Source organism: Pelodiscus sinensis, chromosome 1, assembly GCF_052426305.1.
Source record: "Pelodiscus sinensis isolate ZL-2025 chromosome 1, ASM5242630v1, whole genome shotgun sequence".
Lineage (NCBI taxonomy): Eukaryota > Metazoa > Chordata > Testudines > Trionychidae > Pelodiscus > Pelodiscus sinensis.
The window spans coordinates 210,375,332-210,403,137 of record NC_143052.1 but is presented as its reverse complement, the minus strand read 5'-3'; the positions used below and the strand labels follow the sequence as shown (position 1 = coordinate 210,403,137).

Sequence of the window (27,806 nt, the reverse complement as noted above, 5' to 3'; positions counted from 1 at the left end):
CAGAGGAAAAAAGATGAGCAAAAAAAAAAAAAAGCTCAGGGAACGGGGGGCCATTTCTAGGGGTGGCTTTGCGAGTCACGGGAGAGGCTTCGCGAGCTGCACTTTAAAGGGGGGCGTGGAAGAGCCGCATGTGGCTCCTGAGCCGCAGGTTGACCATGGCTGACCTATATAGTTGAATTGATCTAACTTGCTTGTGAAGACCAGGCCTAATGTCTACCCACCTGTCTGACATCCCACCAGGGTTGCTTAGAAGACTAAAAACGCGAACCCAACAGGCTCGAAAACCAGAAGACCACTATGTATATAGCCCACACAATTTATTATTATTTTAAACGATTTTTAAATTGGGCTAATGTTTTTGGAGGGAGAGAGGAACCCAACTTGTGAGCTTCAAATACACAGAGTTCAACTACACGGTCCCCCGGCCACCCCTTGGGGTGCAAAGCTGTCCCTAGGAGTCACGTTGCTCTCGGGACGCGCGTGGCAAGGCGCCACTTGGCCATCAATGCGCTTTCCCTAGCGCTCAGCTGAGGAGCTTGGGCTAGCGACGCCTGCGCACTGAGGCAGCGCACGCGCCCGGTCTGCGGCGTCTAGCGATCTCGCGACGCGCGCACGTGGGGCTGCTCGCTTTCCCGGCGCCGGTTGCATCACCCGGCTTCGGGGGCCTTCTCGGGGCTGCCCCGCCGCCCGCCTGCGCCACTACCGCGCCGGTCCGCTCCTGCCGTGGTACAGCGAAGGGCCGAGCGGGCCGAGGCCGGGACCAGGAGCTTCCCGCGTAGCGCGCCGCGCCGAACTCGGAGCGGGCGGCGCTTCCAGCCCCCAGAGCGCCGGGCTCAGGCGGTCGCGCCCGGCTCCTCACTTCCTCTTGGGCAAGATGGCGGGGGACGAGGCGGGAGTGACTCTGGGGCAGCCGCACCTCTCCCGGCAGGACCTGGCCACCCTGGTGAGAGCCGGGCCCGCGGGTGCGGGGTCCTGTTCGCCGGGGGCAGGAGCGGGGCGGGGGGGGTCCAGCGCGCGCTCTGGGAGCGGAGCTGCCGCCGCGAGGCCCGTCTGGGGGTGGGCGAGGAGCCGGCCCCGTGTCGCGCCGCCGGGGTGTGGGGCGGGGGCCGCGGGGGGGGGGGGGGTTATGCCACCGAATGGTGGGGGCGGGGGGCGGCGAGGGGTGGGTGGATGAGGGGAGCGCGGATCCTGCGGCTGACGAATCATGGCGGGGGCGGGTGGGGCTGGTAATAACATCGGAGGGGCGGTGGGGGTGGGGGGGGGTGTCAGCGCCCAGGCTGCCCGGGAGAAATCTGCAGTTTGGGGTGTTTGAGGCGTGATGCGAGGCCTGACGCCAGGGTTTAGTCGTGACAGAGCCCATCCGTAACGAGGAAGGCTGCATGGTGCTGAGAGCGCGTTTTGTCTTATGGGACCCTCATTAGTGTCCGCACCTTTTTATCTTCCAACCTGTGTGTGCGAGTGGTGCTCTTAGTGCTGATTTGACAGTAGCAAGAGTGGAAGTCCTCTAACCCGCAGAAAATACAGTATTTAGTGATGATTAAAAGTTATCCTTTACCCTAATGTACTGGGGAAACTCATGGAGTCTGTTCAACCGTTTGGGACACCACTGAGGCCACCAAAATGAACAATTTTAGTCTAATTTCAATGTGGCAATCTGTCATATAGGTTGTAATAGACACACACACAAATCTCCATACACTGGGTGTCCCTAATCTGGGAACACCCTTATTATGGAGGAGGAAGTGGCTCTGCATGCTACCACTGCTCTCCTGCTTCTCCCCCTCAGCTGGGGGAATGGCAGTGCAGGGATGCGTTTCCCTTGAGGCCTTTCCCCTCTGCTCCCATAGCATGGGCAGTGTGGTGCCTGGGAGTGTCAGGGAGCCTCACTTCTGTCCCCCTCATGTGCAGACCCCTCCCTGGCCTGGCAAATTCTTCAATCTGGCATACACTGTATCCCAGGTTAAAGAGGTTCAAATATATCAGAAGACCTTTCAATTGCTACCTATGTGGGCTTTAATTGAACTGGTGGTGTCCTTGTTTATTTCTTGAGCTAGTCTCCATTATATAATAGTCTTCAGTAGTTCATAAATTAATATTCATAAGATCTTTGGGGTAAGGACTCTTATGTTGTACAACATCCCAAGTATGCTTAATGTTAACAAATAATAAAATGCGAGTGTAGTCATGATTCTTTTGTGGGGGATCTTAAATTTTCCCCAGGCCTCGCTGATAATGCTCCTGTGAAGTGAAGAGAGATGATGTGTGTAGCTAGGAAGTCAGATTGGAAATATCTGAAATTTCAAGTCCTTTCCCAAATTTGTTTCATACTTGTATTCAGATTTATAAAGGGCTAGTTTAAGTCCAGTTCTAAGTGCCACTGTTGGCAAAATGTACACACATGCTTAACTTAATGTTCTGTGAATAGTCTCAATAACTACAAAATTTACCTCTCTTCAACTTGTCATCTTCCTGCACAGTGCCATTTGCAGGACACTTCCTACACTTAGAGACTGACTAATCATGGCAGGTTAAGTAAGCATGTGTTTCTTTGAACAGGCTCATTAAATGGACAAAATCTATTTTACAGTAAAGAAAAGAACTTACTAAATGGGTGGCTTCCTTTAAAACGTCATGAATAATCTCAGGCTCTTGTGCAACTGATGTTAAGTGTAAACTTATTTTCATACTCTACATAGAACTTTCCATACCTTCCCAAATAAACATCATTAGTGCCTGCGATGTGCAGTCCACATCAGCAGCCTTATATGTGAATGTATGTGTCCATTAGGGATGTTATCATGTAATCGTTTACACAATTAACTGATACATTTGGGTTTATCAGTTAATCCTTACTACTACATGCACACATAACACTCTTGCTGCCTCCGTATCGGAGGTGGCGGGGGAGAAGAGGAGCCAGCTTCAGCACGTGCTGGCTCCTGTGGAGCTGCCTGCCACTTCTCCCACGGAGGCAGCAGTGCAGGGAGGCAGCAAGCGGGAGCTGACATGTACGAGTAGCCAGCTTTTAAAATGCCTCTCTGTGCATGCCACCTCCCATGGAGCCCCTTGTCTCCCTTCCCTCTTGCTACCTCCCAGAGAGGCAGCAGTGCAGAGGGTGGAGGGCAGACAGTACATACAGGAAGCCAGCTACCTGCATGTACCGATTCTACAGAGCCTCCTCCTGCCTGTGTATCAGAGGACAGTATTCACAGGGGAGAAAGTACTCACAGGGTCTACGTCTACACTGGCATGATTTTCCGAAAATGCTTTTAACGGAAAAGTTTTCCGTTAAAAGCATTTTTGGAAAAGCACGTCTAGATTGGCAGGATGCTCTTCCGCAAAAGCACTTTTTGCGGAAAAGCGTGCGTGGCCAATCTAGACGCGGTTTTCTGCAAAAAAGCCCCAATCGCCATTTTCGTGATCGGGGCTTTTTTGCAGAAAACACTACTGTGCTGTCTACACTGGCCCTTTTGCGCAAAAGTCTTTCGGAAAAAGACTTTTGCCTGAACAGGAGCAGCATAGTATTTCCGGAAAAGCACTGACGATCTTACATGAGATCGTCAGTGCTTTTCCGGAAATTCAAGCGGCCAGTGTAGACAACTGGCAAATTTTTCCACAAAAGCAGATGATTTTGCGGAAAAATTTGCCAGTCTAGACACAGCCAGGGAGAAAGCTGGCTTCCTCAAGCACTGGCTCCCACCTGCTTCTACCTGCACATCCCACTAACGTACAAACAGAGGCTTCAATCCTGCATTGACATTGGCTCATACAGAGCTCTGTTGACTTGAGTAGGGCTCTGGATGGCTACAAGAGTACACTAGGAGGTCCAAGGATTCACCCCCATGGAACATGGTATAAGATCAGGACCTCATGAGTTATGAATAGTTTCAAAGGTAAAATAAGAGGACACTCATATAGATGCCAGCACTTTCATGATATAATTCATATATATTGCAAAGCTATATATGTTTTTTTGGACCGTATAAGCATTCTATAAGATAGGACATTTTTGGATGACAAAACTTGTCTATGCTACATCAGATGGGAATAAGCAGATTGAGGAAAAACTGCTATTTTAAACAATCCACATTGGTTTGTTTTTTCTTGTAGACTAAAAGTTTGCTTGCTAATTTTGTCCTCTTCAATTTGTATATGCTGGGTAGCATATATTTACCCTTTTTTGAAGTTTCTTCCTTTCACCCTTTTAAAAAAAGGGGAGGGGAATCCCTAATATTATGAATTCTTAGAGATATTATAAATACTTTAAACAGAATAATTACTAGATAAATGTTGTGTCTGCCTTTTGGGCAGTCTCTGAACACTTAGGTGTGTTGAAAATAAATTATGAAATCTGTTCTATGTAGAATGTTTCCAAGCTCACGCCTCTTTCGCCAGAAGTCATCAGCCGACAAGCTACAATTAACATAGGTAAGAAAAGTAAAGTTGATCACAAATATTAGTATAACGCATACCTACTGTTGTGCATAGACCTGGAAAGTTTTAATTAAAAATTCTACTCAGGAAAATCCAAACAGAAAAACTGTTTTAATAAAACAGAAAATTAATAAACACTTGTATTGACATTTATTTTTATAAAAATGATCATTAGGCCTACACTAATAGGCAGTGTTCTTTTAAATATGAGTGTTAACAGCCTGCCAAAGGAAACCTGTCAAGTTCTTACATTGAAGGAAGGCCACTACAGAACAAGGTGACTAAGGCAGTATAAGATCTTGGGAATGACATTTTTTAGTTAAAGCGGAGGTGGCATTTTGTTGGGGGTTTTGGTAGGAGTGCTCTTAAGTGAAAGGTGTTTTGCCTGAGTAAAGTCCTGATCTTGAAATGATCTCCATGTGAATGTACAGCTCTGTCCACACAGCTCATTTCAAGATCAGTAGGTTACTGTGTTAAGTTGCTGTAAAAAGCTAGTTAAGAGATCTGTACATGCTTACAATAGAAGCTCTGGACTCATAGGATCCAAAGGTTTGCAGATAGAGCCCTGCAGATCTGCGGTTATCCACTTTACATCCACGAATATCCGCATCCACAGATGTGTATGCAGATATCCATGACTAATTTTTGCAGATACGAATGCGGATACAGATTTTGTACCCAGAACCCTGCAAATATGCGGATATCTGTGGGTATTCACATCTGTGGATGTGGATGCTAATATCCACAGCTCGTTTTTGTGCATACAGATGCGGATATGGATACAAATTTTATACCCTGCAGGACTATGCTTACAAGCGTCCTGTGCAAACTGCAAACCTTGATGTTGAAAGATTGACAATTCTCTGTGTGTTATTTGTAGAAGAATGTTGCACAAACTGTGCGTTGATTAATTTTTGCTTTTTAAAATGTAGGCACAATTGGTCATGTGGCCCATGGAAAGTCAACGGTAGTAAAAGCTATTTCTGGAGTTCACACTGTTAGATTCAAAAATGAACTGGAAAGAAATATCACTATCAAGCTGGGTTATGCCAACGCTAAGGTTAGTCGTCATTACTATGAAACTAAATGTACAGTACCTAGTTTGGCTGTTCTGTGTGAAAGTACTTATTTGACCACTGTTGGGTTAAGCCTCTTTTCCACCTTTTTTTATACTTACAGATCTACAAACTTGATGACCCCAGTTGCTCCCGACCAGAGTGTTATCGGTCCTGTGGAAGTAATACGCCAGATGAGTTCACTACAGACATTCCTGGGACCAAAGGGAATTTTAAACTAGTCAGGTGACTGATCTAATTGTTCTAATTCAATTGTACAGTTTTTGTACATACTTTAATGGTGTGCTTACACATCATTTCATGCAAACCAGTCAGTTCAATTGGTGGTAACTGGCTTTTGTGTTTGCCATTCTTATGCAATAGACACGTCTCTTTTGTTGATTGTCCGGGCCATGATATCTTGATGGCTACTATGCTGAACGGTGCGGCAGTCATGGATGCAGCGCTACTTTTGATAGGTAAAATTTGGGCATAGAATTTGAGCTTCATGTTGTATTATGTTATAAATAACTTAATATTGAAAATAAAATACAAAAGGTAATGAGGACCAGCTATTAGAAAAATTGTGATTGTCATTAAATCTTGTGAAAAGCTGTTATGAAGAGAATATCGTACCATCTTAATAGATAGGTTTGAAATTGTGCAACAGAATTTTAGCACCTTCACTAGTTCAATAGCTGAAGCGATATTTAGCTATTGGTATGATGGCAAGCAAGTGGTGGGTTGAGATGAAATTTTGGGACTGTTCTTACTTGTATGATAAATCTAGATGCTTAGGCTTATTTGAGCAGGCTTTTCTCTCAGCTATTTTACCTGCCGTTGCTATTAGTATAAATATGTAGTATCAATGTCCAAGAGAGGAGGGGATAGGATGGGGTGAGGTGGGAAGTGATGATAAAACGATTGTGATGTGAACAGAATTAAAGGACTCCATCTGGGCCTGTCTTTCTGTTGATAGATTGATTTAGGGAGAACTTACGCACCTGCTCTCAAATCAGATTAGTGTAACACCAAATAAATTCAACTGTGTATTATGATGTGGTTTTATCAGACATAATTATGTATTAATTAATTAGTCTTTCATCTATAGATCACCAAGACACTTGACAAAATAGAGTGTACAGACGCTTGACTGTCTTTTTACACAGTCTATAATAAGGATGTTAGATAATGTTTATTTTAGTGTAGCCGCAAAAAAGTTGCTAAAATACTCCCTAGAGGTGGGGACGTAGCCTGTGCGCTTCCAGCCCCACTCCCGGTGAGCCCCCTGCTGCTCCACACTGATACTGCTGATACAGAGGCAGCAGCAGCCCCTGTCCATGGGGGCCTGAACTCCCCACAGACAGCTCCCCGCTTCCCCCCTGTTGCCTCTGTATCAGCCTTTAAGCAGGGGCAGGAGGAGGCAGCTCTGTGTGAGCCAGTAATCATGGGGACCCAGCTTAAAAGCCAGCTCCTCACAGGCACCAGCAGTGTGTTCTCCTCTCCCCTCCTCCTCGCTGCCTCTGATAGAGAGGCAGGAAGGTGGGGGTTGTGAGTAGTCATTTGGATTAACCAGTAAGCCTAGGTTAAGAGGTTAAGTGACTTTCCCATGGTTATACAGCAAATTAATGGCAGAAGTAGATTGAATAAACAGGGTTCTGCTCTATCTAATTTGGACTAGGGATGTAAGTGAGGCAGCAAAGGGAGGGAGGAGTAAGCCAGTTCCCCCCCAGCACTGTCTCTGTGGTACTGCATCTTTCCCTTCCACCTCACCCGCACTTCTCACTCTGAAACAGCCTCTGTTCACAGCAGCCCGGGCTGGCTGCTGGGACACCTGTGGACGGGGGCTTCTGAACCCAGCGCAAACTGGAACTGAGCAAGCCTGGCTCGTTCCAGGTCCAGCAGTTGCCTCCACCCCAGCTCTGCAATTTAAATGTAGTAAGAGCCAGGCTGCCTGCTCACCTTTTAAACTGCAAAGCTGCAGTGGGGGGTAGTGTTAATCCTGCAGTATCGGATTGTGATGGTGGTAGAATTTCTAATGACTACACGATTAGCTGATTACTCGCTTCCTAACATCTCTGATTTGGACTGGGGCCAGATTGGATACTCAGAATTTCAGATGATCTGGAGAATGGGAAAGTGCACTGTCGTAATACCCTCTAGTGGCCACACAAGAGATTGCTTGCTTCTAGACCTGTGCGCCCTAGTTGTTTGGTTAATTTAGAAAGCCGAATAATGGAGGATTGGATAAAGGGGCCTCTACTGTATATTTTTTTTAGAACGTACTCAAACTTGCATCTGTGTTTGTAACAAACTGCCAGATGAAACTGCCCAGTGTCAAACTACACGCAACTGAAATGTAAAGTTGAGATCTAAATTTAAACATAGTTCTCAGTCACCACTTCTGAAAAAAACCTGAATGGATAGATATCTAGACACCCCTGAACGCCAATGTGCTAATACTTTCAAACCAAAGGGATAGGAAAGGTAATGGCTAGTTGTCAGAGCCCTCCACTAATGCCTTCCCCAATATTAATAGATCAAATCCCCAGTGAGTTTTAATATTGTAACAGCATGTTGGGGGGAATGTGACTACCTAGGGAGTAGAACCCAAACAATATTAATAACTTTAATAGTGCTTCCTGAATTTTTGGCTTATCGTTAAAGTTTATGGTTTTTGGCATTTGTCTTTATGCATTTAGTGCATGCTCTTCATTAAACAATTAAAAAAATTAGCAAGTAATTTTTTTAAAGCACACAATGAGGTGGTAGATGCTCTCAGTTGAAGGTTTTATGTATTTTTATTAAACTGTACATAATCACTTTTTCCCCTCCCTTTCTAGCTGGTAATGAGTCATGTCCTCAGCCCCAGACCTCTGAACATCTAGCTGCTATAGAAATAATGAAATTGAAACACATTCTAATTCTACAGAATAAGATTGACTTGGTAAAGGAGAGCCAGGCCAAAGAACAGTATGAACAGATTCTTGCCTTTGTACAAGGTAAGTTTTCAGAAACAGAAATACAGTCTTTGCTAGCAGGTCTATGTAACTTTTTCAACCTGGGGGTTAAAATATTTCATGACAGACTATTTGGCTAGGACAACCTGACTTCCAGTTAGAGAATTAGCAGATGAGTCAGGCTTTTGTAGCTTTTTAAAATATAATGTAGTGTTGTTTAGTTATTTCAAAAAGATTTGTCTTTCAGATTTAGTAGCATTATATTTTGTTTCCACAGTGCTACAATGAGTGGATTTTAAGAATTGTTCCTAGATACATACAGATTGGGGGACCCTCCTCACTGGGTATAAAATGGCTTGACTTGTACCTGAATGACCTAAACACTAGGCTAGAGAGTCTGTCTGTCTCTTTCTGAATATATAATAATTAAACAGCTCCAGGATCAGGCAGAGCAAGGACTTAAACTTTAGTCTTCCGTATCCCAGTTAAGTGCTCCCACCAATTGTTTTTTTGCGAGCTCTAGTCATCAGTACCCCTTCTCATTACTGCGGATGCTTTTCCTGTTGATAGGCACTTATTTCCACTCTCACTACCTCAACCAGTAGGCACCTTGAATTCTAGCCAGTCCTTAGTTCTTCCCCATATATTCTTTCTCGCAGATTTCCTTGGGTTTCCCTTTACACATAGTCCATTTAGTGCCAAATGACTTGTCAGAGTTCGGCTACTCTTCCACTCAAGGCCCACCAAGCTCAAACTATATATCTTAGGGATTTGTACTGCTACCTATCACTGTAATACCTGAACCAATAGCAATAGCTAAGGCAAGATCTATTCTAGACATGAAAGGTTGGCTTAAGGCACGCAATTCCAGCTACGTTAATAACATAGCTGGAGTTGATGTACCTTAAGCCGAACTTCGCACCGTCTCCACAGTAGGACGTAGACAGGAGTAAATGTTCCCGTTGACTTCCCTTGTGAATTGAGAAGTACTGGCACTAACTGAGGGCACCCACTAAATCTTTACTAGACCCACTAAATCAAATACCAGGAGATTGATCTCTGGCGCAGTAAGTATAGACATGATCTGAGTCTCTAGTGAACTTCACGGTCTCTGGCTTATCCTCACTTTTGTAAACCCCACCTTATTCCCATGCATCTTCTCAATACTGTGGGCTTCCTATCATGCTGTTGCTGTGGCACACTGGGACCAAGACAGCAGGTGTAAGGGAGTCTTCTCAGGTGTAGAAACCTGGGTTCAGGAATATTGGACTTTCACCCCATGTGCCTTGGACCCAAACTCCACGTACCCCTGCAAACTGCCCTATCCCTCTGCTTTCCTAATACCCCTTCTTATTTTTATTTCCCATCTCCCCAGAGTCTTTCCCACTTTGCCTTGCTCCCTGGCACAGCAGGGGTATATGCAAAGCCCAGCTGTAGAAGCAGGCTAACAGAATCAGAAAATGGATGTGATTGACAGGTCTGAGAAGTCCTGTTATATAACCTTTGCGTAGCTCAGAATTGTTGGCTTGCGTAAGAGAGACAACTTCTCATGTATTTAAAATTTCATAAGTGGCCTAAGTCTAAGGTACTTTTGTGGGAATTTTGAAATTAGTGGAAACTGAAGTTAGAGAAACAAACAAATGTGATTAAGCCAGGAAGAAACTTCAATAAAGGAGGAATTTTTAAATCTTTTTCAAATGTAATATTTCATTAAAAACTGTAGAACATACATTGGTCTGAGGAATTATTGTGCCAGATTTGAAAGTTAAATTAAATTCATAAAGTATGAATAAAGCATTTTAGTCTGTCTTTAAATGCAAATCTCATTGCAATCTTAACTATGTAATCACTACTGATGCATCAAATACTTTCAATCTTTCATTCTCTTTAGGCTATCTCAGTTTTTTCCTGTCATTGCGTCTTCGTGTTGTCTGCTCTGTTTCCTCTCACTTTTCACAACCCTCATCCAGATATAGATGCCACATTTCGGTTACAATGCAGTTTGGCCACATTGTAGAATTTAAAACCTGAGGCTTGTACACACTAGTGCTTACTTCAGTATAACTTTAGTTGCTCAAGGGTGTGGAAAAGCTACCACCAAGCAACACAAGTTACACTGACCTAAGCACCAGTGTAGAAAGTACTGTCAGCAGGAGAAGGTCTCTGGCCAGTATAACTACCACCACTTGGAGAGCTGGAATAATTATGCTGATAGGAAAGCTCTTTCCCTTTGGTATAAAGTGTGCACACTAGCTGCACTGTTGTATTGACTCTAGTTTAGACTAGCCCTTATAGTCTAGTTGGCAAGGGGCTAAGATCTTAAGTCCAAATCTGTTTTCTCAAAGGGTCTGCTTTGTACCTCTTTGTGGTAACTGCCTGTTCGTTACATGCATAAACAACTTTATTTCTCCCATTCAGTACATACGCTGTTCATCTCCGGTTAAGGGGTTGAAACTAGGGCTGTCGATTTATTTGTGTTAGCGCCTGCAATTAACATAGGACAGGATTAACGCGTTAATTACAAGCGTTAATGCTGCCCTGCCCCTTTGAAGTGCCACTCCGGTAGTTCAGAAGGGCAGTGGAATGTGGAGCCGGCGATAATTTGGAGTCCCCAGCTGACCCTGGGGTCCCACAGTGCTGCCCCTTGGAAACCTAGTGCAGCCTTTCCAAGGGGAAGCGCTGCACTGAGTCTGGGTCAGCTGGGGAGCCCAGTTGATCCTGGGCTTCTGCGGTGCTGCCCCTTTGAAACGTCGCTGCAGCGTTTCGAATGGGCAGCACATGCAATTAATCGTGATTAATTTTTTTAATCACTTGATAGCCCTAGTTGAAACTCATGTCATACCACTTCTGATCATCAAACGAGAAGCCGAGAAAAATGCTGTCTCCAAAGCTGACTTGGAGAACAAACTATATAGGCCTCCCATTTAAAATACACAGAATTACACATAGGCAATGTACATGCCATATTGTACTACCTTGGAGAGTAAAAAATAGAAAAAATGGTGACCCTGACTCTTGTCATTTTTATGGACTTTTATGTTTTGGACAAATATATAGAAATTGTCCCTGAAATTTCATTTGCGATTGTAATATGGAATGACCACTCATACAGTTTGGTATATGCTACCATAAAACCTGATGTAAAACTACAGATTGAACCTCTCTAGTCCAGAACTCTTTGGTCTGGAAACATCAATCCAGAATGAATTGAGTTAGCCGGATGTCCACTGTTTTGGGGTGTGGCTGAGTTTCCCACAGTCCCATATAGTTTGTTTACAGACACCAGTCCTAGCTCTGTGTTCAGTGCTGTTAGCTCTAATTTACCCCTAAATGTCCTGTAACAGCCTAATAAGCAGTGGAAGTGTTGGTAATGCTGCCTCACATGGTCCAGAAAATTCTCTGGTTCACAACAGGTCAGGTCCCAAGGGTGCCAGACTAAAGAGATTCAACCTGTATTTATTTATTTTTCTGTAGGTACAGTTGCAGAAGGAGCTCCTATTATTCCAATCTCAGCACAGCTGAAATACAACATTGAGGTGGTTTGTGAGTATATAGTAAAGAAAATTCCAGTCCCATTGCGAGACTTCACATCAGAACCAAGGCTTATTGGTATGTAAATGTTTAAAGTTCACCTGTACATTTAAGCATCCTTTCATTACAATGCTGTTATTGGGGGAATGCTCTAAAGAATGTACGAAGAATGTTTAGCACAGTTTCAATTTCAAGCTTCTCTCTTTCTTAAACCAGTTCATTTATGTAATTATATTTTATTTGGGCATTTTAAATGTGGATATAATGTGGAAACAGCAGTGAAAATGAGGTATTTAGAAACAAGATAGTTGAGGTAATCTCTTTTGAAGAACTTTAGTCTCTTACATTCCTAACTGGTCAACTATCCGATAATCTTCCCCTCCCCTCCTTGCTGCCCCTTACAGAGAGAGGCAGCAAGGGAGGGAAGAGCGGGAGCTGGCTCAAAAGCCGGTTTCCCCCCAGCACTGTCCGTGCAGGGGGCAGGAACTGGCGTGAGTGGAGACTGAAGCGGTCTCTGCTCACGCCACTGCTGCTGTGATGCTGCTTCTGCAATGTACAAGAGCTCCACTGGGGCTCTTGCATCGCCTCAGCCTTTGAAATGTACAAGAGCCCTAATGGGGCTCTTGAACAGTTCAAAAGTGGAAGCCCTACAGAGCACACTCTTATCCCGGCAGGGCTTTTGCTACAGTTCAAAGACGGAGGCGCCCTTATAGACTAATCAAATAGTCAATGGAAATCCCATTGACTATTCAATTAGTTAGTCTAAATTTAACACCCTTAACTTCAGTTCATGGAAGATATAAACTTTCAAGCTCTGTACAGTGCTCTTCAGGCTGGGGAAGGAAGCAGTAATTTTTTTAAAATCAGGTTTGCTCTTCATACATTTGATTATTCTGTTAAGCACTGACAAACTTGTGGTGTCTGAAAATTGAGCTGTATTCTGTTGCAGTGTTAACTCTTGAAAATAAACAGGTATACTTGAAGGCCACAAGAAGTGGGATAAGTTGGCATCCATTTTTTCCAGTCTGTTTTCTAAGTGGCACACTTCAATATTATGTCATGTCACTTGGGCATAAATGTTTAAGTACTGGGTTTTGTTCATGTCTAGAACATCTTCCTATTCAGTTCATCCATTTTAGCTGTCTTTTACATGAAATACTGAAATCTAGAGTCTGTATAGATATGGAACTTCAAGTCAGTCTGTTAGAAATCATGCTAAAAACAACAGTCGTTGTCTTTTACAAGTCTCTAAGTGTTCAGCATTTTTAAAAGGATCTGATAGAATACAGTTCCTGGAAAAAAAATCTGGATTAAACCAGGCAAGTATGTAATAGAAAACATTTAGAAAAGAGTTTTCCTGCTGAAGTCAGCGGCAAAACTCCTATATCAATGGGACTGTGTTTAGATTTTTAATTTAAAGCATGCATTTCTTCCATTACTTTTACTTAAACTGTAAGCGTGCAGGAATTTAAATATTGTCCTTTCACTTCTGAACACTATAAATTGTAGCATAGTGCTTATAGACTACTACAGAGGTGGCCAACACATTAAATGAAGAGAGCCAAAACAATCACAGAAAAATGTGAAGAGCCACACCAGAATTGAGCCAAAAAAAAAGAAGAGCCCCCCCACCAGCTAGAGTTGAGCGCGCTCCTCCTTCTCAAAGAAAAGACTGCTGCCCCACGGGTTAGGCTTTTTGGCCACATCAGACTCCCGCCGGCTGCTGCCATCTTGCCACACCAGAGTGCTCCCCTGCACCTGGTGAGCACAGGGAACCAGGGGCTGTTTGTAGGAACACATGGGGCTGCTTCGCGAGCCTCACTTTCAGGGGTGAAGAGCTGCGGGTTGGCCACCTCTGGAATACTACTTTTGCTTTATTTTGTTTGTAATGCTTTCTTAGAAACTTGCAAATAATATTTCTCTGGTTTAATCTTCTTCCACTTGGTGAATAGTTTGCTTTCCAGTAACGTTGGATGTATCATTATTTCCTCCCTTATGCACTGATATTTCTAATAATTATATGGCGCAGGGAATAATCTTTAAATATGAATTAGTTTGAGAAATGTGTCTGACAACTAAATTAATTACAATTGTATTTAAAGTACAGTAGATATTCCTTGACAGGATGTGTTAACATATTTTGGGTGTAACCAGTTTAACTTGACCCATACTTCATGTAGTGTTAATCTGTATAATTGCATATAACAGATTGAATAGCATGGTGAATACAGGGCAGAATATTCATCATTATTTGATGCAAGTAGATTTAAAAAATAGACAAGAATTGTAAACATCATATCAAGTATCACTAGTTAAGCATATGTATATCTTTATAATGGTGTTTGTTTTTTCTTTTCAGTAATTAGATCTTTTGACGTCAACAAGCCTGGATGTGAAGTAGATGATCTTAAGGGAGGTGTAGCTGGTGGTAGTATTCTAAAAGGTGTATTAAAGGTAACAGTTACTCCTCCCCCCTGCTTTCCGCCAAACTCCTCATTATAGTAATAATCATATAGGTCGGGGTGGCCAACCCACAGCTCACGATCCCCATGTGGCTCTTCACCCCTGAAAGTGTGGCTCGCTAAGCCGCCCCATGCGCCCCTACAGACGGCTCCCAGCTCCTCACTAGGCGCAGGGGAGCCGTGCGGCACAGCAAAATGGCATTGGCAAGATGGTGTTGGCTGGCGGGAGCCTGATGTGGGGAGCTCTTTTTTTGCTCAACAATTTTGGTGCAGCTCTTCGCATTTTTTCGGCCGCTGTTTCAGCTTTCTTTGTTTAATAGGTTGGCCACCCCTGGTATAGGTGCATAATAGGTCATGGACAATACAAAGCAACTTAAAGGTATATAGTGGTTTAAAAAAAAAAAAATTAAAAATAACTTCAAGTACTTCCTGCTCCTAAGTTGCCCTGACTTTGGTTGTGGTTTCACCAAGGGTGTAGCTACAGGTGGCCTTTAGTGGGCTGTGGCCACCCATTTAGTATCCTGGCCCACCCAAATCAGGACTAGAGCTCCCCCAACCCACAGGCTGGGATTCTTGACCCTGGCTGTGTGTCCATCAGCCTGACCACATCGCTTTCCCCACCAGTGCCATGCACTGCTGCTCCCAAGACTTTTCCCAGAGGGACATGGAGTCTGGGGCAATCCCCTCTGCTGCAGGCCCTCACTCCCCCCATCCTGAATCCACCCCCTTGCCCGAAGTCTTCTCCCCTGAGCACCTCGAGCCTGGGGATTACCTGGGGGTTCAGAGGTTGCCCTATCCCCCAATTCACCACTGTAGCCCCAGCGCTAGCCCCACTCAGCCTTGTTCCCTCTGGCTAGGGTCCCTGATCCTTCCTGCCCTCTCTGGGCCCTCCATCCCTTCCTCCTCTGCCCCCTATCATTGCCTACCCTCCTGAAAGTTGGGTCCACTCACTTTTCCTGTCCTAGCTAAACCACTGGGTTTTACAGTCCTGTTCTAAAATGTTTTCCTTTTGCCTTGTTGCTATTTGGAAGCTGAAGCAATGACACTGACCATGCCCAATGCCTCTCCTCCTCCCCCCCCAAAAAAGTTTTCTATCTCTGTTATAGTTAACATGCCTAGTTTTTTTACTAGTAATATATTTTTTTAAATTGACACAAGAGATTTTTTTTTTCAGAGTTGATATCTAAGCCTTACAATGAATATGAGGGTGCAGTTTCTCCATCTTGCATGTGCATACTTGTTTAGTAAATTATTTAAAAAGGTGGAGTTAGAGAGGTGCTGATAAATCTAAATGAAGATAAGGAGTGTGTGTTAGCTATGCACTCAATCTCCACATTAAAAGTACGCATGATTGAATGCTCTGCTTTGGCATGGAGTACTATCAACAAAACAAGTTTTCAGGTCTCTTCTGTATATTAAAAATAACATCCGTATTCCTTGATTATTAAGCTGGAAAACTAAAATGATAAAGTTCATACACCTCTTACACAATTTCTTAGTTGCTCTGTTTTTTTGGTACACTAGTTCAGTGACCTAAGTGTTTCGGATTGCAAGAAAACATTTTAAATTTAAAATAAATTAGTTTTAGGCCCAACATTTAAATTTTAAGTTGTCATCCTATTTAACATTTGAAGGGAGAATAGCTGCCTTTTTTTTACCTGGGTGTAACAGCTTTTTAAAAGTTGTGTTGATATTCCAGGTAGTACTTGTAATTGTATGATCCAACAGCCCACTGCTGTTAATATTCATGTGACTCTTGGAAAAATAACTCTTCTCTCTCACCACAGCTAGTTTTGTACTCTGGTAAAACAGAAATATCTGACCACCTTTTCTCCATTATACTTAGGTAGGCCAGGAACTTGAAGTCAGACCTGGTATTGTCTCCAAGGACAGTGAAGGAAAACTCATGTGCAAGCCAATCTTTTCCAAAATTGTATCACTTTTTGCAGAACATAATGATTTACAGTATGCTGCTCCAGGAGGCCTAATTGGTAAGAGTGTTTGTTTAATGAAGACATTTTTCTCCTCTTGCTAATTTTTTGAAAACTTGGAGAGTTTCTGATAACAGTACGTTTCCTAAAAAGAGGGGAAAAATTAAAAAAAATATTAAAATGTACATTAAATCCTAATGTGTGATTCCCACAACAGTTGTGTACTTTTATTTATATATATATGTATGTAATATGTCTTTTTATATTATATATATAAAAATAAATAAAATGTAATTACATATATATGTATGTAATGAAGCTTTATAAAATAGTGCCAAACAGTGTACAATTTAGCTATTTATCTAAATTACATTGGTTGAGCTTCATCAAACTCTGTTGTCTGTGCTGCCACCAGCATGATGAATCCTGGGACACTATATTAGAGCTGGTTAGAATTATGCTGTTAAATAGTATACACAAGGTAGTTCAGTTCCTAATGTTCTTAACGTCCATCTTCAGCTGGGAAATGGGGTTGTTCAGTATGTTGCTAAGAATAATGGTTAATTGCATGTATAGGTCTCCTTTAAATATATTTGCATGTAAATTTGATATTTAATTTTCAATTATTCCTCAGAAGTTATCTTGTTCTCTAATAGGTGTGGGCACTAAAATTGACCCAACTTTATGTCGGGCTGATCGAATGGTGGGACAGGTTCTTGGTGCAGTTGGAGCACTCCCTGAAATATTCACAGAGCTAGAAATTTCCTATTTCTTGCTTAGGCGACTGCTAGGTGTGCGCACTGAGGGAGACAAGAAAGCTGCAAAGGTTAGTCTATTTCTACCTATTTTAAAACTGGGGAAGGGGAACCTTTCTTCAGTCAGGAGTCCCTGACCTAGGAATGTTAAATTCATCTACTAATTTCTATCAACTAATTGATTAGTGGATAAGGGGGTGGGGCACTTGCCATCCCCTCTGTGCCTCTGCCATTTAAAAGGCAGAGGTGCAACAGGGAACCTGGGGCAAGCGAGGACTGAAGCAGCCCTGTGTGGCTCTTACTACATTTAAAAGGCAGAGGCGCAGCAGTTGGGACCTGGTGCAAGTGCTTCAGTCCTTGTGCCATTTTCCCCTACTGGACCTCTGCCTTCCCTGCTCTCCTGCAGAAATGGTGCTGGGGGGAACCAGCTCCTGCTCTCTCTCCCCCTCTTCTCCCTTCCTCCCTCCTCCCCCCCGCCCCTTGCTGCCTCCAGTACAGAGGTGGCAGTGGGGGGAGAACAACTAGTTGAGTAGTGACTCAACTAGCTGATAAGCCTGTGCTTATCAGGTAGTTGAGTAGTTGCTTACATCCTTACCCTGACTCACAGAAAAAGCAGGTGAGGGCCCACGAACGAGTGAGAACTCTCTCTTCTCTTCCCTCCCCCCACCCCCCAAATAAACTCTCACTGACCTGTTCCCCACTATCACAACTTGAGGTGCTGGATCTCCCCTTGGGGGAAAGGGGGGTCACCAAATCTCGGATCTTCTCCCGGCAGCGGGGTGAAGGTGGTGTTCGTGCTTCAGCCCCTTAGCAAGTCTTTGAGCATTGGCGCCCCTCCATGGGGCTGGAGTGCAAGTGTCGGTTTGTTCTGCTGTTGGAGGAATCCCTGAGCCTCAGCCCCTTGTGGGACATAGTGCTTGACATTTTGATATTTGCCTTCCTTTCTGTTGGTATTTTTCTTTGGTAATCAGGCAGTAGCAGTGAGAGAACATGTTTTTGTTTTTTTTTTCTCGTTTAAAGTATTATCTGCAAAACGCTATTAACATCTTAAGCTACTTACATATTTAAAATAAAATTTACAGAATTTTTTATATCTTGCTTTAGGTGCAAAAACTATCCAAGAATGAAGTTCTAATGGTAAATATAGGATCCTTGTCTACTGGAGGAAGAGTTAGCGCAGTGAAGGCTGATTTGGGCAAGATAGTGCTGACTAACCCCGTGTGCACAGAAGTAGGAGAAAAAATTGCCCTTAGTAGAAGAGTTGAGAAACACTGGCGGTAAGTTCGCAATATAATGACAAAATAACCCTTGATGCTACTGTGTTGCACTGATACCAATACTGTCCGTCTCTGCTGTAGAATTCATTTTTATTCCTGTAAATTCTCAAAGCACCTAGTCAATTTCTATGGGACACCACTTTTTTTCAAAAATGTTAAGGGGAGTAAGAAAAATTCAGTACTTCATAGACTGTGTGTTGCTTAATGTTAAGCTCAAACTTTCGGATGCTGTGAATTGTGACTTGATGTCATACTACAGTAATACTAACAGCGGGGACTCTTAACCCAGTGATGCCAAAGACCAAATTAAAGTTAAGGATACAGTACCTTGTAAGACTGGGTCTGTCTTAAAGCAGTAATTCTCAGTCTGCTGATGTGGGCTCAGCAGTTTCAGCTGCCTGTGACTACTACTGCCACTTCGCAAAGTGTGTGTGGTGGACAGGACAAGGAAACAAAGAGACACTGACTTCTTCCAAGGAACTTTTTCTCTGGAGGTATCAATTTTATTGGCCATCACAGATAAGAATAATATGGCTGGTGGGGCACCAAAAGCATCCTGTAATAGGATCCCAGGAATTGGGGAGCTATATGTCTGATGGGTCTTAGTTAAGCTTATTGCCTGGCTTCTCTTCAAGCAACTGGCCTCCTAGAATGTATATTCTGTGATCCCATCTATTATATATATTTGAGAGAGTTAGTGAGCAAGCGAGCTAGTCTGTCCACCCATCTGTTTGTTCAAGAACTCCTCCAAAATGGTAAGCGCTAGGACCACCAAACGTAGCATACAGCTCCTTATCATAAGAAGCATGGTAAGGGTTTGGTTGAGTGGAGGTGAAGCTCCCCTTCCCATGCGTATGCGAATGCATAAAACCATACAGAAAAGAGAGACAATCACCAGGCAGATGAAAGGGGCTCGCTGGGGGCATCCAGTCCCGAGTCTCCCTCCACATTCATATGGGAATATTGCTGGCTGTTGCCCCTTCATCTGGGAGCGAGGAGAAAATGCATAGTTTTCTCCATTCTTCAATCTGAGGAGAACAGGGGGCAGATGAACCTGAACCTGCCCCAGCTGGAGGACATGTATTCCTCCCTCAGCTATGCCCACTGTATCTGCAGTGGCAATGAAGAGGCACTTCTCACCTGGTCCCAAGCTGCTATGGTGAAAGAGAGCTGGCATAGTTCTCTCTCCCTAGGGAAGCCTGCATGCTGAACCCCTCATCCCCAGCCCCACCCCAGAGCAATGACTCAAATGAAGGAAAACAAAAATTAAGGACCTGAGCAATGCTGGGTAAATATTTTAGTAAGAGAATAAAGCTAGCCTAGAAACACTGCAGTCCTGTCCCCTATATCTTCTGTGTAGACTTCCTATTGAAGGAAGTAGAATAAAGGTATGGTCACATACTTCCTGGTACTCATCTGGCTAGGGAATACTGGGCTTTGAACACCTGAGAAAGTCAGATAGTTTTCTGTATCCCTGTGGCTGGCAGCTACCCCTTTCTGTAATGGTCCCTGCAGGTGAGCTCCGCAGCAGGCAGAGATGGGAACCACATGCCTTCAGTAGAGAGGTAGCTAGTAGAGACTATTGAAGTAGCTACTAAGTAGTTAGCGGAGGAGCAAACACTTTCTAAGCAGACAAGAAAAGAATGTGCACCAAGATAGAAATAGAGGAAGCTGAAAGAGGGCTATGTGAGTAGAAGATAAGTAACATTTTCCAGCAATGAATTGTGAAATTTGTGGCTTGTTAGCCATTAGATTTTATATGCATTTGGTGCATCTTTCCTTTGTTTTTCTTCCCTCTGAAACAAAACTATTTCACCAAAATGCTCACAGATGTCGTCTTGTTGGTGCTGGCACTCTCAGGTGCCCTTTTACTAGAATTGTTTGTAGCATATTTTTTCATGTGTTGCCAACTGTACTGTAGTAGTAGGGGAAGGAGAAAAAACAACCAGGCAAGGAAGGAACTGAAAGAGGGAAGAAATAGAGGGGAGGGGTAAAGAACAAAGAAACTGGGTCGATCTAATTAGGAAGAAGAGAATGACACAGCTGGTATGGAGAAAGGGGAAGAGAACTCTGCCTCTGACATTCCCTTCAGGCTTTCTAGGGCAGTGAATGAGAGCACAGAGGGCGTGGCAGTTGGGATATAAAAGTAAAATCCTGTACAGCAAGAGACATGGGTCAAAACAAGGACAATGGACAAATAGGCATAATGCAGCAACCCCACACTAGGGACATATAGGGCCTGAGTATGGCTCTGCTATAACTGGGCTTCAGCCTACAACTGCTAGAAATGATGGATTAATTACTTCAATTCCATTTTTATCAGTTTTACTATTTTTCTGGGACTTATTTTGAAAGGTGTGAGAGCCTAGAGTTGTGGCAGACAAGTTCAGGATTAATATCCAATTCTTACATGGCTCCCTTCAAGGAGTTGAGAGAATCTTAAAGGCAGTTGCATCAATTATATGCATCACCTCTTGGCTGAAAATGTGATGTTGCAGTCTTTTTAAAAACTTTCTCTGCACCTTAAGCTAATGGAAAGAGTGGATTTTTAATAAAGCAGTGGGTGTGTAAAGGGAAGTGGAAGAGGGAAGATTTTGCATAACCTTGTACAAGTGGTATAAACTATGTGAGTGTCAGCTCAGTGTTCAGGTTACACTCTGAGAAATGCTGTGACCTCAAATATTTAACTGTTGTATTCCTTTAAGATGTTCTGATTTCCCTTTAAAAAATGCAAACCTTTATGCAGGCTGGAAAGCAAGCAAACTATCAACGTATTTTCACTTCAACTAGACAGTTATGGAAACGTAAAACCTTAGTGTGTGCTTATGTTTAATATCACATTTTTAAAAGACTCAGAGCTTAAACAGGACTTTTTCTTACTTGTGCTCTCTCCATTACTCTCCTCAATCCTATGCTTCCAGCAGCCAGTCTTTTAAGATTTTGCAGTGTCGGGGAGGGGAGGGGAAGTTCAGGAATATCAGAAACCTATGTGAGTATTCTGGATATTTTTAAACACAATTACAGGTAACTTCAACTTGTTTTTCATTTTGCAGTTTAATTGGCTGGGGTCAAATAAGAAGAGGAGTGACAATCAAGCCAACAATAGATGATGACTGAAAAATAAAATAAGAGCTTCATTTTGAGAGATGGGAATGCCTACTTCCATATATTTAGGGGGAGTACATTTTTTGAGTGAAATTTATCTCTCAGCTCCCATTGTCCCAGATATTTTACTGAAAAGTTACCCTCTTACTAAAATACTTGTCAGTATCCAATTAAAGGGTAAAAATTGGCATAGAGGTGGATCTAACTATCCACATTTTAGCAGAAACTAATTTTGTCTCATGCCATATCTAATTTATGTTAATTTGTTTGCAAAGATCTGTTGAATATCATTCAAGCCACCCCAATGTACAACACAAACCACAAAACCTGTTTTGAAATAAAATATTGCTTCTTATTTTTTCATTAATTCTTATCCTTTGATAGTGAAAGGCTGCAAAGATTGTTCAACCAGTACAAGAATTTACAAAGAAAATAAAATCTCTTTGAAGACCAATTCCCTGTTTCTACCCTGCACCTAGTTATGTTTGTCTAGCTTTTTATGGCAGACACTTTCTTAATGTGTCTTAATTCTTTCTTCGTGAATGGTGCTTTATTTTGTATTAGGCTGCTAACAGTGACTCATTAGTCCTGGAAGACAGAAATTCAAAGAAAGCTATATGTAGGTTGACACATGGAAGAATGAACTGCTTACCTCTTAACACAGTGATTTTCAACCATTTTTCATATGCGGACCCCTAAAAATTTTGAATGGAGGTGCAGACTCCTTTGGAAATTCAACCTGAAGTCTGTAGATCCCACCATTGAAGTCTTAGACTGAAAACTGACTGAACAGAATTCAATTAAAAATGTTGCACGTGCTTGGTAAGATGTTTGACACAGCATAATGACACCTAAGATAGTCTTTGGACCCCAGGGATCCATGAACAACAGGTTGAAAACCATTGTTCTAACTTATTTAACTATTAGAATAGGCTAGTTGATTAGGTAAGTATTTTATGTGGGTGAGCTGATATTAGAAATGCCTAGGAAGGGTGGTAGAAGTGGATGTTTGTTTAGAAAATATCAGGTTGATGCAGATACTGTTGTAAATATTAATTGAATGGTAAGTGTAAAATCACTTTCTCAATTAGCCTGTTGAATATTGACAAATTAAGAAGAAAGCACATTGTGTATTTCAGTTTAAAGTTGGTTAGTCTGATTCTTCGAGACACCAAACAGTTCTTACAACACTTCATCCATTTAGGTGGTATTGCTTTTCTTTATTTCAATTTCACTTGTGATATGTGATAAAGTGCATAATGGTAGGTGTAAGATTTCTATAATACAGTAAACACTTGTTAGCAGCATATGAGTGCCCTTATGCTATATTGCTCCCACATGACTATTGCTGTAATGGGGAATGTCTTCTATCCAAAGACATATTAAGAGTAACAGATGTTCTGGCAGGGGTGGGGCAGCAATGTTGTGTGGCAAGGAGTTGCGGGGTGGGGTTACCCAAAGCTTGGGGTAGTGGGCAGGGGAACTCTGTTTGGCAGGGCAGTTCTCAGCTGGCAGAACATCTGATTGAGCCTGGCTACCTGGGACTGGCTGAGATTGCTCCCACTGGCAGCTTCATGCTCTGCTGGCAAGAGATGGATGCCTGGTGCTGGTATCAGGGAAACCTACAGTGGAGGGGGAACAGATCAGTGCCTTCCCGGGGAGACTGAAGGCAGGGAGGCTGGTCTAACATGTCTAAATAGCACACCTACACCCCGCTGCCAGCAACCGAGGTGGAGTACACAGCTCAATGCACTGGTGTGTGAGGCAGGTTCCCATACCACTGCGAAATAGCAATCCCCCACACCCACCTGCAAGCCAGATGCTGAGGAAAGGAAGAGGACAACTTCCATCTGCACCCTGCTGCTTCTCCAACCCCACGTTTTCCCCCTCCTAGAAAAAAAAATCCCTCTTTCAGACCCTCCCTCTCAAACACACCAGTCCATTTGCACTCCACTCAGGCTCTGTCTCACAGTGCAAGTGGACAGGGCTCTGTGCTCTAGAACTGTGCAGAAGAGTCTGGGGTGGGAAGGGAGTAGAATCATGCAATTTGGGGGGCAGCAGCCCTGCATTCTTCCCCCTCAAATCTCTGCCCTTTGATGTGACATCATAACAGCACAAATGTCGCTCTCATGGGATGGCTATGTTGCTGTTTCCAAGTGGACAATCCATGATCAAATGGGCCAGTGGAAATGTTGCTCGTAAGAGACAACTCTCACAAGGTGTTGCTGCAAATGAGCATCTACTGTATTAGCTAGGTAAGTTAGATCTAATAATAGCCTTTCTCATGTTATGAAATGCTGTGTTCGCTTCCAGAACCTATTTTATTTGCTTTCTGGTTTTTATACCTTTGTGTTTGAAAAAAGTAATCACTTTTACTAGTTAAACTAGACTGTGAGAATGCAATTTGGGCTCTATGCCTAGTGTGCCAAAAACCTGGTTGTAGCATTAGCCCAAATAATTGAATATTTTTTACTTTGTTTCAGATGTTGTAAATATTCCTCTACCTCACTGGTTGTTGAAACTAAATTTACTAATTTTATACAATATTTTGAGAGCCTCGAACACAGGATGAGTGTTAAGTATTACTTGATTTCCATGTTCTTGCCCAACATGTGGTTCTATACAAAAGCAACAGTCACCATTTCTGGCTGTTTCAAAGACTGACACAGCATTTTTCACCTCTGGGAGTTATTTCTGCAATCAAAGTATTGAAATTTGGTTGTTGGTATGGGGAAGAGAAACATCAAAAAGTGGAATTGGCTACTGGCACTGTAAATACAGTATATCCCTGATAATATTAATTCAGCACTGTTGGAAAAAAAGTTCTGGGCCAGATTTGTAATGGTATTTGGGAATCCAACAATACAGATAAGAGTGCAGTGGGATTTTCAAAAGCCCCTAGATGACTTACCAATTGATTTCACTGGGAGTAAGATGCATAGGCACATGTGAAAATTTTTACAAATCTGGCCGTTTTAGTAACTTTACCTGATCCCTGATGGTTTTCTCATTCTCTCCCCCACTACCTGAAAAATACAAACAAAAACTGTAGATACCCAGATGACTAAAAGACTATTCTATAAAAGCAACATTAACATGTCTAAACACTTCAATTTAAAAAACAACTATTTTAAATTATTTTTACATTAATAACTAGATCTTCAGGATGTTGCAGCATAATACTGCCTAATGTTTATGTAGATAAATGCAGAATATTGGCATTTTTCAGATACTATAATCACTGGTTAGCTCTACTTAAATACATGTATTTTTTCTTTAGGTCAGTGCTGCAGATTTTAGATCTATGTTTCTTGACATTCCTGCTAATACTGCATTTTACTTCTAACAAATTGCTTATTAACTTCCATAGTACTGATGAGTTTTTATTTTCCCTTACCTATGGCTGTAAAGAAACTAAGTACTGTAATCATTTGTGATTTGCATGGATAGGAACAGGATGGAATGGAGAAGGTGAAACTATTTTCATGAGACACTAGCTTGCAAATAAGATGAGCTCACCAGTTTGCAGTACTGAGGCTGTGCCTAATGTAAGTAGAGATAATGTAGCTCTCACCTTACATTTGGATTTAATATCTTAGGCTCTATCTACACTGCAAGGTTTTTGTGCAAAAATGGCCATTTTTGCACAAAAACCTGTGGGCTGTGTCTAGACTGGCAAGTTTTTCCGCAAAATCATCTGATTTTGCGGAAAAACGTGCCAGCTGTCTTCACTGGCTGCTTGAATTTCCGGAAAAGCACTGACGATCTCATGATCTCATCTTGTGTGGATGCTGTCTTGTGCAAAAGCACATCATTTTTGCAATATACTTTGAAGTGTGGATGTGCTCTTGCGCAATAAGTTTTTGCGCAAAAGTCGTCTTGCGCAAGAAGCCTGCAGTGTAGACCTAGCCATAGTCTTTTTATTTAATTGGTTCTGGTGATACTGAAAATATGCCAATTCAAGTATGCATATAGTGATGCAGGTTTTAAGCAATGCTTGTTTTTCTGGGTGCCTTGTGACTCCTAGAAAGGTATTAAATGTAGAAGATTTGGTGGAAGGATATTGGAACTCTTGGGGACATTACATTTTGAAAGCAATAAGGTACCATGCTGATAATGGAAATTTATTTCTTCTTCGAGTGATGTCACTGTAGGTGCACCACTGTTGGTTTTGGGCTCATCCTGGTGCCACGGATTGGGGACTTTTAAAGCGGTGTTCAGTCGGGCTGCACATGCGTGAGTGGTGCGCGGCATTTCCCCTCTTTGAAGTTAGCAGCCGCAGCCCAATTCTCCTTTGCTGCTCTTGGCTACAGACAGAGTTCCAACCCTCTCCTCCTCAGCGCACTTCTGAAAAACAAGGAAGAGAAAGTTAGATGGATAGTGTTGACTTACCCACTAATTATTTCCATGTTAATACAGTTTAAACTTTAAAAAAAAAAAAAACTTCTTTCTTCAGCTTGTTTATAGCTTAGTTAGATTAACAGTTTATTACTACGCAGCAGCAAATCATAGCAAACTACAAACAAACAGAAACCAAACAGACAGCTTAACCCATAACTACAGTTACAAGTGGCATAGTCTGCCAGGCTTTTCTAAAATCAAAAGATGCAACAACTGTCAAGACCAGTGGTCCCCAAAGCGGTGCCCGCAGGCGCCACGGCACCTGTCGGGCCATTTTTGTGTGCCCACCAAGAGATTGGGGCCGGCCCCGTCTCTGGGTGCGTGGCACATGGGCAGTGCCAGCCCCTGGGAACATAGGCGGCCCCGGCCCCGGCTGCGCAGCACATGGTTGGTGCGGCTCCAGGCGTGGAGCGGCTAAGTGTCCCCACCCCCGGGTGTGCAGCACGAGGGCTGTGCCAGCCCCAGGCTTGCAGCGTATGGGTGGCGCCGGCCCCGGGCGCGCAGCACATGGGTGGCCCCGCCGCGTGGTGCATGGGCGCTGCCAGCTCATGAATGCATGGCACAGGCGCTGGCTCCAGACACGCAGTGCATGGGCGGGGGCGGTGACGGCCCCACCCCTGGAAGCACGAGACATGGGCTATTCCATCCCTGGGCATGTGGGCAGCCCCACTCCTGGGTGTGCAGCACAGTTGCGGCACCAGCCCCAGGGGAGCGGTGCATTGGTGGCGCCAGCTCCGGGCACGCAGTGTATGGGTGGCCCTGCTCCCAGGCGCATGTGTGGCCCCGCCCCCGGGTGTCTAGCGTGTGAGCAGCCCCGCCCCGGGCGCCTGACAGTCCCAAAAGGTTGGGGACCACTGGTCAAGACTATACCAACCTCTGATGGTCTCAGTGAATGCCTATGCTATTTGGGGGATACGCATGTTTCACAAAAAGTGCCCATTGTCACAGTCTGACAGCTTGCAGCGTATGCTTGCAAGGAAAGGGAGCTCAGAATAAACATATCATCCATTGACAGAGCCCTACCCGCGCCCCCCCCCCCCGCCATAGCTAAAAAGGGGGCAATAAGGGCTCAGGTGCGATGTCCCCTCGGGGGCCTCTCACGCCCTTGACTTAGTGTGCTCAAAAACCAAACCCTCACAAGCCCTCCTACCATGAATGAGTAAAGGAGATGAACCTGGCAGCTCGGGCCTGGCAAAATCTCGAGCCTCCTCACTCTCTAACTCTCAAGTGTGCTGTAAACAGGCTGCGAAACCAGCAACTCAGCCATCAAAAATGGCCCTAAGGGCCCCGAATTAACAGACACACCACCGCCACTACTGACACCCATGATGCAACTGGCATGGTCAATATCCCTGGCACAGTGCAAGCTCCTGGCACAGCTTTCACCTCAGATGCCAAGAAATGATAGGACTAGTTCTAACTGCCCTCCCATGCCTCACACTAACCTCAGATCTCTTGGGGTATGAACTGCACCTATGCCTCCTCCGCAGGCACTGGTGGACTCGTCAGTGGGGCACAAGTCATCAACCTACCACTGTTCCCCAAGGCACAAAACCCATGTTCTGCCAATACGTGACAGGAGAACTAGAACCAGATCTCCTGCTGAATCTTTGGCACGACACTGCTCTCACTCATTATCAATGAGAGGCTCTCTGCCCTCACCACGCTCACCTGTTGTATCACAACTGGGGACACAAGGAGTGTTTTCTCCTCACAACACTTCTCCCCAGGCAGAGTGCATGCATCATACGGGGCATACAGCCTACTGCATTATCAACATCTCCTCCCCTGTGACAGCCCGACTGGCAGTTTTATTCCTAGCAAAATAGCCAATGGTCTCTCTATCACTACTGGGCACCGCAACACACCACCTCTGCCTCTCCTACACTTTCCCA

At 43.6% G+C, this 27,806-nt stretch overlaps 1 protein-coding gene across 1 annotated transcript; it reads left to right on the top strand.

Moving 5' to 3' along the window:
• The first annotated feature begins 661 nt into the window (after positions 1-661).
• On the top strand, positions 662-21,865 carry EIF2S3 (eukaryotic translation initiation factor 2 subunit gamma). The gene is made up of 12 exons (XM_075913296.2): positions 662-943; positions 4,365-4,428; positions 5,367-5,494; positions 5,614-5,735; positions 5,874-5,968; positions 8,333-8,491; positions 11,924-12,058; positions 14,340-14,434; positions 16,289-16,433; positions 17,030-17,199; positions 18,233-18,405; positions 21,459-21,865. Exons 1-12 carry the CDS (start codon positions 875-877, stop codon positions 21,520-21,522), a joined length of 1,419 nt encoding a protein of 472 aa, XP_075769411.1. The 5' UTR covers positions 662-874; the 3' UTR covers positions 21,523-21,865.
• The last annotated feature ends 5,941 nt before the right edge of the window (positions 21,866-27,806 follow it).